This window comes from Rhinolophus sinicus, linkage group LG02 (genome assembly GCF_036562045.2).
Source record: "Rhinolophus sinicus isolate RSC01 linkage group LG02, ASM3656204v1, whole genome shotgun sequence".
In the NCBI taxonomy this organism is placed as follows: domain Eukaryota; kingdom Metazoa; phylum Chordata; class Mammalia; order Chiroptera; family Rhinolophidae; genus Rhinolophus; species Rhinolophus sinicus.
Window position 1 is genome coordinate 48026535 of NC_133752.1, and position 19320 is coordinate 48045854.

The 19320-nt window shown below is 34.3% G+C and overlaps 1 protein-coding gene across 8 annotated transcripts in view; it reads left to right on the forward strand.

Moving 5' to 3' along the window:
* WDFY3 (WD repeat and FYVE domain containing 3) overlaps positions 1-19320 on the forward strand; it is a 247316-nt gene that overhangs the window by 104678 nt on the left and 123318 nt on the right. For 6 of the 8 annotated variants that reach the window (XM_074323991.1, XM_019731293.2, XM_019731299.2 and 3 more), the window contains 6 exons: positions 889-942; positions 6665-6774; positions 10085-10246; positions 13960-14152; positions 15240-15426; positions 17314-17480. In XM_074323991.1, the coding sequence (XP_074180092.1) occupies positions 889-942; positions 6665-6774; positions 10085-10246; positions 13960-14152; positions 15240-15426; positions 17314-17480 (873 nt within the window). The remainder of the gene's footprint in view (positions 1-888; positions 943-6664; positions 6775-10084; positions 10247-13959; positions 14153-15239; positions 15427-17313; positions 17481-19320) is intronic. The other 2 variants (XM_019731297.2, XM_019731300.2) reach the window with 1 other exon arrangement.

Consider the following 19320-nt stretch of genomic DNA (forward strand, 5'->3'; position numbering starts at 1 on the left):
TTCCACTGTCTGCTTCTATGAATTTGGCTACTTTCGATACTTTGCATAACCTTTTATTTTACAGGAAGTTCTCACTGACAGTGATTGTTATAATTTACATACACATAATTTTTCTCCAAAAAGAGGTAAAGTGAGCCTTCTATTGTTCTTTTGAAAGATGGCTATATTTGTTTTGCATCAGGACAAGATTATTTATCTAGGACTACTCTGAATTTGGTGTGGAATACTTGTTATTTTGTTTGTTACCTAATCACTGCTCACATATCAAGGTTTTTTTTTATCACATCACTTCTAACATGGATTGTAGATATCTCAGTAGGAACCCTGCTTCTCTGCAATTCTGTCTATCTATGGGAAGTTAGGAAAAGTGGAAACTTTTAGGGAATATCAATATGCAAAATGGATACATGGACTGATTTGTGATACATGAGGCAACTTCACAGTTCTAGTTCTCTCTCTCCCTTAATTCTCTCTTGGTTGTTGACTTCATGTGGCTTTTGTTAAAAATATGTAGTGACTCTCAACTAATTTAAGAAAATATATAATTTTGTGGCCATGTTTAGAGGGTGTAGCTTAAGGTTTTCTCCCACCTCATGTAGTTATTTGTTAAATTCAACCATGCGATCTGCTAATTCTAAGGAAACATGATCAATTTACATCATTGAAGCAGAAAACTCCCACCAGTGAACAATAATATCTTTAGTTTATTATTACTGACTTTGCTGCATGCGAGGTGCCTGTTAAACCCAGTGGTGGGTCCGCAGTGGGCAGCGGTTCAGCGATGGGCAAGCCAGGGGATGCTGACCACAATTGGCATCTCCGCAGCAGCTTATGGTGGAATTACTAGTGAATCCCCAATGAGACAACCCAGCCTTTTTTTTAAAACAGAAAAACAGTATGCCCCGCTGTCCTCCAAGGATTTCAAAGCCACAACACCTTCAGGTAATTTTGTTCCCGAGGTGTGGTTATGTATCATCAAATGGAAAGAAGCATGGAAGTGATGAATTCTAATACTGTTTTTCTGACTAACTTATGGATGTTGGGGCGGGGAGGGGAGGTGGCTGGGGAAGGGTTGTTTAGGGCTTGGTTTCTTCCTTAATAAAATAAGTGTAATAATACTGTTGACATCGTTCACATTGTCATCCTGAAGCTTAAGATTGAAAATGATTATGCTTTAAATGGACTTTGCAAAGGAAAAGTTGTATTGCACTTATTTTTTAAAAGTTTTATGTTCTGATTGTTCTGAATACTAACTGAATGTGTTTATATTCTCTCAGTGTACACTGGGAACTTAAATTTCTTTTAAAATTGTCTACCTCCTATTCTTACTTAATCTAATAATCAGGCCTACTAACTCCATTTTTGTATTTTTCCAGTCTAACTATATGTATTGAAATGCAACGTGAAAGCTAAAACTTGAGTCAAATGATTGGCAACCCTCAATATGGGATAATAACAGTTTGTCATTAACTCCTGTAACAAGTTAAATTGTCATTTAAATTTGTATTTGTTAAATATAAGTGAAATTTAAAGATCCTAATGCAATATTTTTTTTGGCTAGGCGTGGGTTTTTTTTTCAGTTTTATGAAACCGTGTTTACAGAAGTTTAATTTAAAATTACTTTCTAGTATACATAACTTTTAAAGGATAACACTAAATGTTATATGTTTTTATAGTGAGTTTTTTTTTTCTTTCTCTGCCCACTCTCCCCCTTCCTTCTTTGCACCTAACCTTCTTACTGACAGTGAGGTTTTTGCAAATAAAAGTAAAGATTCAGAGTTTTTCCCCTCCAAATTGAAGCATTGGAGTCATGCCTCAAAATGAAGTCAGTACTAACAAGAGAGGTTTATGTTGTGTATGTATCACTCTAAAGAACATGAAGTACCAAAGACAGTGTTTCTTGGACCATTTACATCAGACTCCATCTGGAAAGCTGGTTAAAAAATGAAGATTTCTATGAGCCAAGAGACGTATATAAGAATATTTATGGCAGTGTTTGTTATAATCCCAAAACAAAAACTGGAAATTACCCAAACGACCATGATCAGGAAGATAAATAAATTATGGTGTATTCATACAATGGAATACTGCATCACAGTGAAAATGGTAAACTACAGCTAAATGCATCAACCTGAATGATTCTCAAAAACAATTGTGAATGATAAAAGCAAGTTGCCGAAGAATATAAATAGTATGACACCATTACATAAATCCCCAAACAAGCAAGTTAAACAGGTTTTCTTGTTCAAAGATATAATCACACGTGGAAAACAATAAGAAAAAAAAAAAAGTGATTAACATAAAATTCAGTGAAGTGCTTGCATGTTGGAGGAAGAGAGGAAGGAATGCAACTGATGAGGGGTACACAGAAATGTTCTATTTTTAATGGGTGTTCATTTCATTATTATACTTTAAATTATACATATGCATCACTCTTTTGTGTGCATATCTCACATTGAAAAATTGTAAGTGCGGATTTCTAGGCCCTGCTCAGACTTCCTGAACCTGAATTACTAGTGGTGAGGTCCTCTAATCTGCATTTTCATTTGGCACCCCTGATGGTTCTGAAGTCTGAGAACTACTGACATGAGGTCTCATTAACCTACCTATAGGACCTAAAGGATCTCACAGAAACCATTTAGAGCCAGATGTTGAGAAGCAGGCTAGAAAAAGACCCTGGGATGTGTGAAAGAGAAGAGGAAGAGAAACTATTGAGAGAAGGGATCCCAGATACTCCTTCCAGCTGCTCTTTCTGTGGCCGAGTAGAGGACCTCTATACTGAGCTTTTCGATGCACTTAAAAAGTAGGAGGTTCCATTAAGGTGTTTTGAATGGCAACATATTGAAATCAGTAGGTGAAAATAAAATAGTTCTTCTGAACACATTTGTTACGTATAGGCTGTTTTTTTTGTCATGGAGTTACAGGTCTCTCCCATGTCATTCAACCACACTATTTATTCAGACCTCTTTGTCTGGATAATTTAAAACCAAATATATAAGATAAATATATAATTTTACATTATTGCTGATGTAACTTAGATCTTCTCTACCCTCTTCTCAAAACGAGTACTTATTAAGTTGGTAAAGTTGTTGAAGGGATACATTTTAGTAATTATACGATCTTGATCCTTTTCAAAGTGTATTTTCATGTGTATGACCTTATTATCAGCTCAGCAATCCATTGAACTGTTTTAATGATTAATAACAAAGCAGTGGGGTTTTTTTAATCCATTATTTGTCTTTTCATATCTTGAGGAATACCTTAATGTTCATTGTCAACCAAAACAGAAGAAGCCACACACACTCCTATAAATGCCATTGATCAAATAACTAGAACAGTTTCAAGCCAAGAGTACATTTTTGGTGTTTTGGTTCTCAAAATAAGCATTAGTATTAATTATTCATAATTGACAGTTTATGGAATAGCTGTGAAAATACATATTTGTCCAATTTTCTTTTAACATTAATAGTGTTAAATAACGTGGGTGGAATTCAAATTCACTCAAAATGTATCTTATCTTAGGTTTCTAGGTTCTTCTTTACCAGGAAGATAACTTTCTTAAAGTTGTTTAGTTCTTCAAAATCTGTTTTCCCCCCTCTGTGAGAAGCATAGGTGGTATTGACCAGTTCATGTACTAATGAATGTTCTTTTTAATGATACAGAATTTCATTACATTGATATAACTATGAAAGAATTGGAAACTGCAAGTGGTTTTTTAGAGATAATGAGTTACAAAATTGAAAATATGCAATTTAAAACCAAAGTTGCCTAATTTTGAAGAAGCCTGGGGAATGAAAGCATAAAATGTCAGCCTTTAATCTAGAACTTTATCTAACTGGGAAGTTGTCTTCCTTCCATGAGCATTTAATTCCTATCGAGAAAGAGGGCTCGTGTAATGTAGCAAGTCTGAGTCCATTGTAGGCTTGCAAGGAAAATTCACAGGTTACCTTTTATCAGTGATTTGAAGCCACAGTTGCTAAAGAAGGTTTCTCAGTGGTGTTCTTTTGTTTTCTCCCTTCTCCAATGAGACCGTCACAATTTAATTAGTGTTGAATATTGCTTCCTTTGTATTACTCCTCTTTTCAAAGCTTTCAGGAATCCCTTACTCGTAGTAAAACCAGACCTCCAATGTTCATAAGAAGTTGAGCTTAGTGTGTCCTTTAATCTCCCTAGATTGTTTTATTTTCTCCTTTAACAGATATTTATTGAGTGGCCACTTAGTGCCAGTGATGTGCTTCTTACTGAGGGTCAGCAGTGAACAAGGCAGGCCAGGAGTCTGCTCCCATGGTGTCGGTTTTCTAGAGCGGAGCAAAAGACTATAGATCAGTAAACATAGGAAAATAATAATTTCAGCACTTACGAGATACTAGGTAAATATTAGAAATAAGCCAGGCTCCTGTTGGCTTACCTCTTTTCCAGTATTTTTTTTTTTTTAGTCACTATCTTTGATCTCTTACAGGCTAGACAGTCTGGACTTGAATGTAAGTTCTGTCACTGACTAGCTATGTGACTCTAGGCAAATTACTTCTCCCTTTCTCAGTTTATATTATTGTAAGGGGTGTAATAATAGAAAATAGCTCAGAAATCGTATAAAGATTAAATGCATTAAATCTGCAAGTACTTAAAATAGTGCTTGTTATACAGTTAAGACTCAGTAAAAATAAGCTATTCAAAACACTTTCCTATTAAAATATTCCTTCAAATGGAAGTATATGAAGTATATGCCCAGCACAGTACCTGGTCACGTATTAAGTTTTGTACCAATTCAACTATTTAATAAAACACTTTTATCTTGATTGTCTTAAATGAAAGAAAAAAATACCTCTAAGACAATCTAAAGTCTATTTATTCTATATTCTGCATCTTTATGAAGTGTGTTAAGTATACATTCGTAACTACCAGTTGGTTTAGAGTAAACGGATAGGTAAGATTTATTTTTTAACAACTTTAATTCATCTCATTTTATCAATATAAAAATTGACAAACTCTGCTGATGAAATTAAGTGCATGGTTAGCACTTTCCCTTACGTCTAAACCAATAATTAACTAAATTTACTGTCAAAGATTGTTGCAATGTCAGCTCTGTGAATGACTCTCTCACTGTTTCTGTTCCTGCTATCAGCTGCTCAAGTCACCCCTTGTGTGTATCCCTGAGGCAACTTCCTGATTTGTCCCCCATCCACCCATCTCGTTACCCTTCCATTTTGTCGTATATGTCACTACTAAATTAATAGTCTTAGAACAATCCTTTCATCACCAACTTTACTTAAGGAATGACGTTTATTCCCTCTTGCCCAAAGAGTCAAATACAGCCCTTCCTTCATAAATGGGCATCAATTTTCTGTCATTACTGTTAATATAGACTAATTCTCAACATATACTCTTCTGGAATATTAAACCCATGTTAATACAGTTATTTGTCTTGATCTGTACATATTGGACTCATTCCTCTAACTATACTTTTGTTTAAATGCTGTGCTCCTAATCTCTGTTCCTTTTCCTCCCTCCCACTTCCTAGACAAATATATACAGGTTTTCTCTATTATCCAACAATAGAGCTTGCCTATGAAACCTTTAAACCGAAATGACATAAAGAAGCAATTACCATTAATTTATATGGAAAAGAATTTGAGTGTTCCCAGACCCATAAGATAACTTACCAAATCATACCAAATAACACATAAACCCTAAAATAATGCTAACACACAGTGAAAGTGGAAATGATATGCTAAATACACACTACACTTTGTATACCCCATCAATCCACTCAAGCAACAGAATTCCCATTTTATTCGTTACTGGATGCTGCTTAAAAGAGACCACTTTGCTGCTAGCAGAACCAATAATAACTTCAGCAGCTTTCAAGATTCTTTCTCTGCATGTAAACAGTATGAATATTGGAAGCAGGCCAGTTTAACAAACTGACAATGCCTTTATTTTGTTCACCATGATCGAAATGCTTAATTACATCCAGTGATACAATAAGCGTAATACCCTTACAAGCCCTCATAGTCTTTTCCGGTACCTTATGATACATCTAGCTAACGATGCACAAACTAAATCCAGATAAAGCGCAGATAATCACAGCCACAGTTCAAAGCTATGGCACTTTGATGCTGAGTATAGTTCCTGGAGAGGGAGCTTGACAGTGTCCCTCTTGCTGTTCGGGGAGCACTGCCTGTGTAACAGCTCACACTGCAAAACAAATGCTGAGCACCATTTTCACTTTTCACCTTTTTTTGTAAAAGCAAAACTCCTTTTCAGATTTCTTTCAGTTAGTGAAAGCAGCTACTAATGCAGGTCTTCTGTAAAAGGGAAGTGGCCTAATGTGAACTTTCAAAAAGCAGGGGATACCTGTACTTGTTTTCCAGGCTAGCTTAGCTTAAATTGTACCTCTTCCATGACTTTTCTGACTGGTTCCTGATATACCTTTCCCTAAAATACATAGGTTGACTTTTAAATTTCTATGTTGATATGATATGCTACAAGGGCCCGTGTATACTATTAAAACGTTGTTCTTTTTAACACATTTTATGTAGAGCATGTAATAGTACTAATATAAAGTCTGTGCTACTAAACGATAATTTCTTTGCAGGTTTTAAGGAAGAACCTCTTTTTGTGTGATATTTTCCCCCTACCTCATAGCTTTCCTTTGGTATTCTAGAGGCTGCAAGTCGGGCCATAGTCCAATTTCTGGAAATCAATCAGAGTGAAGAAGCCAGTAGAGGCTGGATGCTTCTGACAACAATTAATTTGTTAGCATCCTCTGGTCAGGTGAGCTCTTTGTTTTCATGTTTGATAACTCAACCTCTTTTTTTTTTTAATCATCTTGGGATTTTGTACAATTAAATTTATTATAATGTCCAAATAAGATTTTATGATAAGCATTGTATTCTTCTAATTCTTCTTACACATTATTTCATGCTTCTCACGACATCCCTATAAAGTTGATATTTTATGCATTTTACATGTGAGGAAAGGCCTTAGAATAGTGCTTTTCATCTTTGTCATGTCATGATACACATAGAACGTGGTACCATTTGTACCTGGCACATTCTGAGTTTTAGCATAGGAGACCCGCATCCCAAGAAACCCCTTAGTCCCAGGCAAATGGAGATGTTTATTCACCCTAAGTAACTTTCAGATAGTCCTAAAGTGGACCATTCTTTCCATGTATCCGTGACCATTCCAGATGACTATCAAAATACCAATTTTATTTGCTGTTTACGATAGTTATAAATGCCTCTATATTACTGTACCAAAATTTCATTTGGTTTAGGATATGAAATTTAGGATAAAATAATAATTTTAAATGGAATATTTCTAAATTTTATTCCTGTTTTCCATAGATGCTGTATTTCTCTTTCTCAATTGTGAACAGGACTGTGACCTACCATAATACCTAACACATGTTAGAAAGTCAGTAACTGTAGGTTAACTAAATGTGCACGAATGGATAGATCACCTTAAAGGTGTAAGAAATACAAGGTGATATGTAGATGATGTATTACAGAATTGTACACTTGAAACCTATGTAACTTTACTAACCGTTGTCACCCCCAAAAATTTTTTTTTAATTAAAAAAAAAAGAATCAGGAGAAACCTAATCACTTTTTAAAAATTAGCAAATGTTGCCAATTGCCAGTTTTGATAACCAGTTTTAATCTATCAGTCAAAAGATGAAAATGAAAAATCATACCATTTTGTTTAACGGAAGGGAACGTTACCAATAATCTATCTCAAAAAAGACATTTTAAAAGAAAATTTACTGTTATGTTTTTAGTTGACTTTTTTGTTTGTATGCCAGTTTCCGTTGGCAGCAGTGAAATATAGAGATGACTAAAATATGGTTCTGAATCAACCTGTAGGTAACAGAGATGAAGTAGATGAAGATAATACTATAAAATGCTATATGGAGTATATGTAGTGCTGTGAAAACAGAAATTTCCTAGGTAAGGATAGGAGGAAAGATAAGAAATTAGTTTCAGACATGAGCAAACATTTAAACTGAACATTAGATGTATGGAGACATGGGCTGTCTAGAAATAATAAACTGTAAGTAGGAAGAGCAGAATGTTTTTTAATATTAGAGGCAGGAAATGATATGTAGAGAGGGGCCAGATCCCGCAAGGGATTGTTGTTCAGGTTCTCTCTCCTCTCATCATCCTGCTACTACACTAGTTCAGGCCCCATTTCTCATACCTGTGTGGTTTTCTGTATTAGTTTTCTATTACCCTGGCCTTCCTGTTCTTTATGTCTAATTTATGAACTATTCTACCACCAGCTAATTCTCTGAAGTCTGGTTCTGTTACTCCTCTATTTGTAACACTTCATTGACTCTCCAATACGAACAAAATAAAAGTCAAACTAGAATGAGAGACGATGTGCATAGGTCATTGAGCATATGCATTGTGGACCACTTAACCAGCTCTCTAACTTAAGGCAGGGTATGTAAGTGACCAGCCTCAGTTACTTCATTCGTAAAGTAAGGATAATGCAATAATAGAATCTACCTCATAGGGATGGTTTGAGGAATAGATGAGATAATGTCGATAAAATGCTTAGCCTTATGCCTGTTATATAATAAACACTCATTAGACATTGCTATTGTGGCTTTTCAGGAGTCAGCAATTTTGGATCCAGGTTCCTGAATCATAACGTGCCATATGGCCTAACCTCCTGTGTGTCGTCCAAATAATCTTTTCCCTCTTATTTTGATTCCTACACTTTTCCATTCCACTCCTGGCAGTGTTTATCAATCCTTTTACACTAGCCTGTATGTACTACCACTGTGATACTTAAAAGATTAAATCACAGTTATGGATGAACCCTCTTTCTTCTAGGAGACTGCAGTCTCCTGAAGGGCAGGGATGCATGCCCAGCTCCCAGCACACTGCCTGACATACCCTAGGCATTCAATAAATGTTTGCCGAACAAGTTAATAAACTAATAAACAGGTGGTGCCAACCTGTTGCTCTCTAGCATGGTAAAACTTTTTATTCCAAACTGCACGTGGAAAAAATTTTTTCCCCCTTTCTTCCTCCCCACTCTGGTTCAAGCCATTGTTTCTCAATCTAGTCATGTAGGACACATCTCCCTGGCCCATGCTGGTATTATGAGCCTTGCACTGCCCCCGACTGAGGCGGTCGTTCACCAGTCATCGGTAAGCTGCTCACGGCAGCTCATGACAGCTCTCGCCGGCCACCGGCCAGCATCCGGCCGCTCATGGCAGCACACAGCAGCCCCCTGCAGCTCACCGCAGCCCAGCTCCAGGGAGAGCTATTGTTCACAATCTTAGCTATAGAGTACACAGCTCACTGGCCCATGTGGGAATCAAACCGGCGACCTCAGCATTAGGAGCTCTGCGTTCCAACCACCTGAGCCACCAAGCTGACCCGAAAAATTTTGGTGATTATTATAGCATACTTCCTAATAGTACTGAAGTGTTCATCATAAGAAGGTCTGGAATTTCTTTCTCTAGAAATATTTGAAAATAATATAGAGATTTTTATTGTGTGTTAGTGATGGCTATATCCCTCAAGTGTCTTTCCAAATCCAACAATCTACATTAAGAATAGAATTAAAATGATAATAAAGCAACAACAACTCAGTTCTTCATATGTCTTTGCAGTTGTTATCTTATATAATCCTCTTATTAATCCTAGGAAATATGTACCATGATATCCATTTTATAGGAAAGAAAAATGAGGTCCAGCCAGATTAGTTTGTCCAAGTTCATGGCTAAGTTTTTTTCCTCTGAATCCTAAAGCTTATGTTCTTTGAAGCACATTGTCTCTTAATAAATAAGTGGTAAACTTAATAAATACTTAAATAAATTACAAACATCTCAACACGAAGCAAATTTGTCCAAATGGGAAATAAGTATTTGTCAGCATAGAGTCATTTTTTAAAATTTTTTTCGAGCATTTAAAAGTCATTTTGATGTATAATTCTATGGGTTAAAATTTGTGAGTTAATGATTTAACTCCTGGCTTAAAATTTGTGAGCTTACTTAGCTGTGACAATTACAGTTATGTCTGTCTGTCTATCTGCCTATGCATTTATTTGTTGGTTTGTTTTCCAGAAAACCGTGGACTGCATGACAACGATGTCAGTGCCTTCCACCCTGGTTAAATGTTTATATCTGTTTTTTGACCTTCCACATGTGCCTGAGGCAGTTGGAGGTGCACAGAATGAGCTACCTCTAGCAGAACGTCGTGGACTACTCCAGAAAGTTTTTGTACAGGTATGAAAGGTGCTGTTTGCCTGACTGTCTGTACCACTGTTTAAAGTGAGGCAGGTGCACTCCTTAAATAGATATTCTGCCTATTCCATTTTCTGTAGTATTTCGTGTTGTTTATTATAAACCTACTTTATCTCATGTAATGTCACATTTCTTGAATCGTACACCTCTTTTGAGGAACATTTAAATAAGGCATTAACAGGTTTGTTTCTCTGACAGATTCAACTATTAAAGTTAATAGTTGATATGGCAATAACATCTCTGAAATGAACTCAGCAAGGAAAACTTTTATTGATAATCATTAAGTTTGTGGTAATATTTCTTATAATGTCAAGAAACTCTCTTTTATTGCTGTCAGTATACAGGACGTCCCTAACCTATAAATATTTAACTCATAAAAGATAGTTTATTTTGGTGGCTGTTGCTACCTCCTCTGCTTGCCTGTGAAGCCCTTCTTTCCCCCTGTTGCCACTATTCCTTTAATGGCAGTAGTGTTAACAAAGGTTTAAATAAACCTTGATTAGCTAGCCTGGAAATACTGTCATCATTTTGATATCCTGTCTTGGGGAAGAAATTTTCAAAACAAGCAAACTACAAACATTTAGAGTACAGTCTGCCCATGGGACTATAGTGTTAAAAAACACATGTTTGACACAAAAAGACAAATACTCCGTGATTGCACTTCTATGTATTGAAAGTGGTCAAACTCTTAGAAAATAGAATGGTGGTTTCCAGGGGCTGAGGGTTGGGGGAAAAGAGTTGTTTTTAGTTGGTATAGAGTTTCAGTTTTGCAAGATGAAAATGTTCTAGAGATGTGTTGCATAACAATATGCACATAGTTAACACTATTGTACTCTATTCTTAAAAATGATTAAGATGATAAATTGTATGTTATATGTTTTCATCTCAATTAAAAAACAACCCCACACCCACTTGAATCCAATTCTCTGTAACCAAAGGTGTAGATTTCTTGTCTATAAAATGAAAATAATACCTATTTAAAGGGTTTTGTGAGAATTAAATGAAATAATACACAAAGCTATGGTTCTCTGCTTAGGACATTAGGTACAGAATAACAGTACCCGTGATCGCTGTCCAGGAGAGCAGGCAGCGAGGAGAGAGGCCAGTGGGTCTGCAGTAGGTGAGGTAGAGCGAGGTGTGGATGCGGACTGCACCTCATGGTACTGGGGTGTTTACGGCAGGAACGACTCGGCTTGCAGAGGTGCTGGCAATGAAGGGCCAGGGGTGGGAGACCAAGGCAGTTTTAGGAAGAAGACAAGATTATCCATAAACTACTAATTCAGCAAATATTTATTGAACACTCGACTTATTAGATACTTTTGTGCTAGTGGTCGACTTAAATCCATGATCTCATATAATTTGCAAGACAACCCAAAACTTTAGAATGTTTGTTTTCCCAAAATGGTGATACGAGTAAATGGCAGAAACAGGATTAGAACTCAGGTTATCTGGCTCCTGAATTAGACTGAATGAGAAAAGCAGTGTGACTAAGTGGAAGAGTAAATCTCATAGGAGTTAAAGCTGCTTTTAAGAAAGTGCTGATGAACGTAGTGAGTTGAGTCTTTGCTGATTAGACTAGTAGCCCTATTTCAGTCAAGTCCCTCAAAAGAAGTAATTAATACTTTAGGCAATAAATGGAGGCTGAATTTTATAGATTTAATACCAAATAAGTATTGCAAAGATTTCTTCTAAAACTTAAAAGAATGTTTCCTCTATCTGAAAGCAGTGGGTGCTGACTTATAACTAAATGTGAGTTTCCTTTTCAGCACATTGGAATCACTGCATGTAAAGGCCACAAGGGACTCAGAAGAGAATTTCAATTAAAGTCCCCATTTCTGGAAACCGGTATCCATGGCCTGACCCTCAGCAGGAGCATGGCCGCCATTAGAACCCAGCTCCCCCTCCCTTACTGCGTCATATCACTGCCTTTTATTCGTTTCTCATCGCAGGCTGGACATTGTTTTCAACATTTTGTCTAGAAAGTCAGTGGAGACAAACATTGAATGTTTTCAGAATATGTAGTGTTTTTGATAGATGAAATCCCTATGTTTATATTAAGTGACAGATGGTTTCCTGGGACCTCAGCAGTTGGTATTGCTTCATATACACATTCGTTTTTTGGGTTCTTTGTTTGTTTGTTTTCATTTTTGTTGATGTGGCACTTAATGCTCTGGCACATTTGGCTGGACTTTGTAACAGAGTCCCTACAACATAGAAGTGGTAGTGTAGGAATGACATATAGATGCTTCAGTTTTCTAGTCTGTAGAATGAAAGAATTATACTACATTATTTGTAAGAGTCCTTTTCCCTTTAAAGATTAAAAACCAGTTATTTTAAGAGTCAACAAACTCAGGGAACTAAATCGAGTTTATTTTTTAGAACAAAGACTAGATTTGCAAAAAAGTATTTTATTTTCGGGTTGGTTTTTATGTTACAATCAGAGAAATGACATCCATCCCTCTAATCACATCAAGAGCATTGTGAGAACCAACAGAAAGTAAAAGCATGTATCTTTTTTGCTGCATTTGACATATGGGAAGGATACACATATTACCAGTATTAATGGACATTCAGTATTCAACAGTTTCTCCAGGCATTCTGTTGTGGAGGGTATGCCTGTATTACTGATGTTATAAGTAGGTTGTTGTTTTTCTGAAGTCTTAATTCTTTTTTTTCTTCCTGATATTTGGCAACTATGAATTAGAAAGCTCTAGTATTTCAAGTAAATTTTTGCATTCAAATAAGTAGGAAAAGTAATACCTAGCTTTCTTCAGACAAAATATGATATTTCAAATACTTTTTTCTATTTATTAGTTTCCCCACCGATACTGAAATACTCAAACTCCATGAAGCCACTTTCTTTTAAAGAGAATAAAATTATTTCATAAATTAGTTATTTTATTCACATTATATATATTTTTAAATATTTAGATTAGAAAATTTAGCACAGAGAAGAAAAGTTTTTTCCTGACACTTAATTGAAATTTAACGAAAAAATCGATTGAGAATGGAAACAATAGCGGGCTCTTAATTCTATGAGCACTTGTGTAGTATATATTTTGCAAATCATAGTTAAGGACTAATTCTCATTCCAGAGTTGAACAAGTTTTGAATCTTCTTTTAAAGCGAGGCTTTAGAAGATTTTTGGATATGAGACTTAATTAAAAGATATTTCTGAATTTAGATGACTGTTATTTTAATATCCCTTCTACTTGTATAGAAATTGAAATAATTTGAAAATACTTTTACTTTTAAAGACCTGTTTTTACTTTTATCTCTCTAAAACTGTCCTTTTTAGAGAAGAAAATTACATTTCACCTATGACAAACTAAGAATTAAAGAACTAAATTCGAAAACTAAAATGTTGACCTTAAATGTTACTGTTGATTTATGCCACGTCAGGATAAGGTATGCAACAATACCATGGTGAAGAGAAGATAGGAAACAGAACTGTTTTTTTAATAAGCTGTTAAAAGTAGGACTGGTTTACTGTCTTACCATAAGACACTTGTAAATTATAGATCTCTTTTAATGTTGCCTGAGTTAGAGACCTTCTCATTGTGGCTTTAATGACATCACTCAATACCAACCCTGAACTGTCAGAATTTTTAATGGTCAGATCTAGTCCTTTCCTAGCTCCTCCCTTTCCCCAACCATTCATTTATTTATATACACATTTGTTTTGTTTTTTTTAGATTTTAGTGAAACTCTGCAGTTTTGTTTCTCCGGCCGAGGAGCTGGCTCAAAAAGATGATCTCCAGCTTTTATTCAGTGCAATAACCTCTTGGTGCCCTCCCTATAACCTGCCTTGGAGGAAGAGTGCTGGAGAAGTCCTTATGACCATATCCCGTCATGGTCTTAGCGTTAATGTAGTGAAGTATATTCATGGTGAGTATCTCTTTATGTTCTCATTTTAGGTGCTCTAGATTCCTTACGCTTTTCTCTGCCTCATATGATGACAGATTTGGTTTTCTCTGTCAGTTCTCCAAAGATTCTGTTTTAAGTTAAAAACTGTATATTTGTCCAGATAAAAAATATTTATTTTTATTTGTGAGGCAGTTTAAATGTTAGAAATTTTCATCCAAACAATGGATATGTACAAGAGTTAAAATAATTTCATTGTGGTGTAAATGTTCAATTATGATGTAAGTTCTATGTCGTGGCCCATTCCTTCTTTTAATGGGGAAAAAAAAAAGTTTTTTTGAGATGCTACTGTTAAATGTCTTTCCGAAGATATTTCATTTCATAAGTAGACAGATAATCTGTTTGATGCATCATAACTGAAGTGAGGATTCTTTATCTGCACTAAGGAAAAATTGTCCATTTTGTTTCTTTCCTCCATTCCTTTGTTAAATCTTCTTAGTTTTTGTTATGTGAAACTGGGTTTCTTTACACAAATAAATTTCATTAAAGGTAAGAGAGGGAAAGTCTTCTTTGAAATGCTACCAATCACCAAAATCAGTGATGGGGTATAAACTGTGTTTTAAACTAGTGATATAATAGGTGGTTCAAACATAGTTTTTAAAATTTTGTTTCTTGAAGTATTTCTGTATCTCATTGATCTATATTCATTCTAATACGAACTTTTAACTAGTGATTGAGTTTGTCTTCTTAAACTTAGACGTTAGTTTTTAATTCTTTTTCCCATCCTTTTACTGTATTAATATAAAAGATCAAAAATATTTGGCAGTGGACAATCATTTTGTTTAATGATAAAACATCCAAATATGATGTGAAAACTCTAATAAATGTCAGCTATTTTTCAACCCTTCCTATGTTACCCTTTGTTTACTTACTTAGAGGTACAGCTTTCCCAATAAATTTGAATCATGTATTTACTTTTAGAATGTGTAACATTTATCTTATGGTATTTCATAGATATATTAAAATTTAATATTTCACTAAACACCTGTTCAGAAACAAGAAAGTTTTTTTACACAATTGACGTAATGTGTTTATTTCTTTATTCTTACAGAAAAAGAATGTTTATCTACATGTGTTCAGAATATGCAGCAATCAGATGACCTGTCTCCCCTAGAAATTGTTGAAATGTTTGCTGGGCTTTCTTGTTTCCTCAAAGATTCCAGTGATGTTTCCCAAACTCTTTTGGATGATTTTCGGATATGGCAAGGATATAATTTCCTTTGTGATCTCTTGCTTAGGTAAAACTCCACAATTTAAGTATATATTTTAAATGTTCACTCAGTCTTTTTCATCAAAGGAAACAATGTAGTTTGTGGTTAGGAAAAAATAAATCAATTAGTTATCTAATGATTAGTTTATCTTCTTAGCTTTAATCACTTCTTTTTATTCCTGTTCTGCCAGCAGAGTACAAAAAGTGAATTTAGAATTAAATTGGCAAATGCAGGCTGCAAACACTGTGGAATCAGTGGTTAGATGTAAAGAATAAATCTTTAGAAACTGAGGGAGTCGATGAACTAATTAGCAATTTTCTAAAGTATGAACTCTTCTTGCTTAATTATGTTTTTGGTTTTCCTTATTAGTAATTCAGTATTGTTATTAATTATATAGATTGAATGAGGCCTTTCAAATGTGCATATAAAACAAATTAGTTAATCTGAAATGTTTCACCAGCCCCTCCTTTCCATCCCAAATGTTCCATTCACATACAGAAAGTGGCTGTTTACAAATTTATTAGGAAAAGATACTCACGTCTCATGAGTTCTTCCTGTGCCATCAGTTATTTTTAAGTCATTTGATCTATTGTAAACCAGCATTACTTTTTAAACTTCTTAATTTCTAACACCAGTTTAACCTAGTTTCTATTACTTAATACTGGGCAACCCCCAAGAATATAATTTTGCATTTGTACCTAATTTACAAATGAGGACATATGAAAGTTGATGAAATAACTTTCACATTACTAGATGAGTGTTACTAGTGCAATCCCGTGAGAATACGGGTTGACCAGATGTTATCAACATCCTCATAAAGGTCAATACTCCTTGACACAATAATTCCACTTATGGTTATTGATCCTAAAGATTTAATCCTAAATTTAGACAAAATTATATATATATATAAGTGCTCCTGTATTATGATTTCCACTAGCTGTCCCACCCTCATGTCCCCAAATCTGTGGTTGGCTCTTTATGACCATTAAAAGTGTATCTATGGAGAGCTTATACTAACATGGAAGTATGTATGTGTATAACACTGGCAAATGAAAAACACAGGTTACAAAATTCTGTATATGGTATGAAAATAACATTAAAACGTAACTGTTCACATTAAGAAAAGTTTAAAAAATGTATCAGAATATTAACAGTGTCATTGAGTTGTGAGGCTAAGCATACTTTTTCTTTTCTATTTTTGTGCATTCTCCACGCTTATTTTAATGAGAGTAATTAATTCTATTGTGGAAACCCCAATAAATCTTATTCTTTAAAAAATACATTTTTGCACCCCATTTTGTGTTCTCAATAAAGCCACAGTCAAAAGACAATTCCACAATGACTCCAGCATTCCTTTAAAGGAATTAAGATTGTTATCAAAAATTCTTAGACACTCAGAACTTTATTTAAATGTACTCTAATAAGAATACCTGAATTAGTTAATGAAATACAGATAAAGTCTTAGAACTCTTCCTAAGGAATTCGTTTTTTAAAAATTGTTAACAGAAAAAATGTCTTAGGAAAGAAATGGTTAATAAGGTTTTTGGTTGTGAACAGTGCAACTTTGTAGCTGTATAACTTTAGGGAACTTAAGAGATATTTAATCTAATTCTTTTGTTTTATAGAGACTTTCTACCAGAGATTAGTGATTTACCTAAAGTAACCTGATAGTGGCAAAATCAGCACTTATATCAGGTCTTCTGAATATTGGTATAATTTTTTTCAAATACACCATAATGTCTTAAACTCTGTAGATTTTTAAAAATATGTTTTTATATGGGAAAAATTGTAAGAAGAAACTTGGAGTACTTTACACATTTATTTATTGTATGTAAAAATTGAAAATTTCTTTCTGTATTAAATTTGAGCATACAACAAAAGAGACAAAAAATTGCTAAATTATCCTTTTCCTAGATTGGAACAAGCAAAAGAGGCAGAATCCAAAGATGCCTTGAAAGATCTGGTTAATCTGATAACTTCCCTAACAACATATGGTGTCAGTGAACTAAAACCAGCTGGTATTACCACAGGGGCACCGTTTTTATTGCCTGGATTTGCAGTACCTCAGCCTTCAGGCAAAGGTGAGTCTTTTTTTCCTTTTTCCATTTTGAATCACTCAAAGAAATAGAGAAAGAATGAATTAGTCTAACTTTGATTGCTCTTTATTTAAGTTAACTTGTATAATGGTAATCTTTTTTCATTAAAGTTCACTTTTCATGGTGTAATTTCTTGAGTGACAGTCTTTACAGATCAAATACTTGAAAATGATATTATGAAAATATCATAAAATCAAAGTGAAATTTATATCTTCGTATTTCATTTTAACATACAATTTAATAATCCAAACATGCCTCTTTTGAATGTTTGTACTCCACACGTTTCCTCTTTATGTGGATGAATCTCGATTCACTCTCTGATCTCGATGCTTATCTCTATGTAAGATGCACGTATATATAAAGCACGAAGTACAAATGCTTATATTTTATTTAAAACTAAGCAAACCTGGGTAGAAATTTACATTATTTATTTCATCTCGGAGAATAAATTTTATAGTTCGGATTTCATAACTTTGGCTCCTCATCTAGTGATCTTTTACTAAGAAAACTTATTGTATAGTTAAGAACATTTAGTTACATAAGAGTGCATGCTAGTTTTACTGTTTATTTATTTAGTTTTAAATGCATAATAACCATTCTGAAGTATTCTGAATCTGGGGCTTCTAATAGTTTCTTTCACATGATTGTCACTTACTAAGTGTTCAATACAGTTATGATATTTTCACGTAGAATTTAGCCAAAAGATAGCAGCATGTCTGTTTATTTAAATTTCACAGTATATTATCTGTGTATTTTATGACATAGTAGTCACCAGTTATAAGTTTTTAAGTCAATGAGAATAAAAATACTTATTGGAAAATCCTAAATGCGATTTACTGGACAAAAATATACTGAAAAGTCATAACTTAGGTTGGAGTAATCAAACTTACTGCAATAAGATGTAACCTCAGTGTGTAAAATGTATAGATCTTTTTAAAAGAATCACTAGAAATCCAGGCATGTCTTCTGATCAGTTTAAGGCTTCATTTTATTTAATACTAAGAAAAAAATAGTAATACTAAGAAAAAAACTTCTAATTTATAGACTCTAGCTTGAGTATTTCACAGTTAACTCTGTGAGTTAATTTAAAAATAGCTCAGCAGTGTACTTCCTATTTTAGACATTTGTTGTTTCATTTGGTTAATCAATCTGATCATCACACTGGCATAATAGCTAGTTACAACAGTATAATTTTGTAATGAGAGAATTAGTAGAGCAAAATAAACCTTCCTTATATATCTGCCTGATGTCTCATCTATAACAGGGATAATAAATATCTAACCTAGCACCTCCTGAGGTTATTTTGAGAATTCAGTGACATATGTCTATGAAAGCAATGTTAACTAGAAAGCATGTTGTCCTAACGTTCAGATTCCGGTGCCCATGAGTAACCTAACCTTTCCAAATATCAGTTTCTTCTCCAGAAAAATTAATGTCATACTCTGTAAAATGAATGGATCATGTTAAATCATTTTGAGTTTCATTTGTAACTCAAAATTATCCATTTCCCATGGCCTACTTTCTAGGGTTATTGTATGGACTAAAGTGTATTGTTCTATTCCACATAAAGGGAACATCAAATGTCTTTTTTTGCCCGTATTTGTTGTGTAATTTGCATATATTGAAATCTATCCATTTCAAGTGTTGAATTCGATGAGTTTAGATAAATGTATATGGTTGTGTTATCACCATATCTTGATATGGAATATCTTCATCCTTGTAAAAATTTCCTTGTTCTCCTTTGCATCCTCACCCCTTGCCCTGGCAACCACTGACCTGCTTTGGTTTTGCTCTTTCTAGAATTTCATAAACTGGAATTATATAG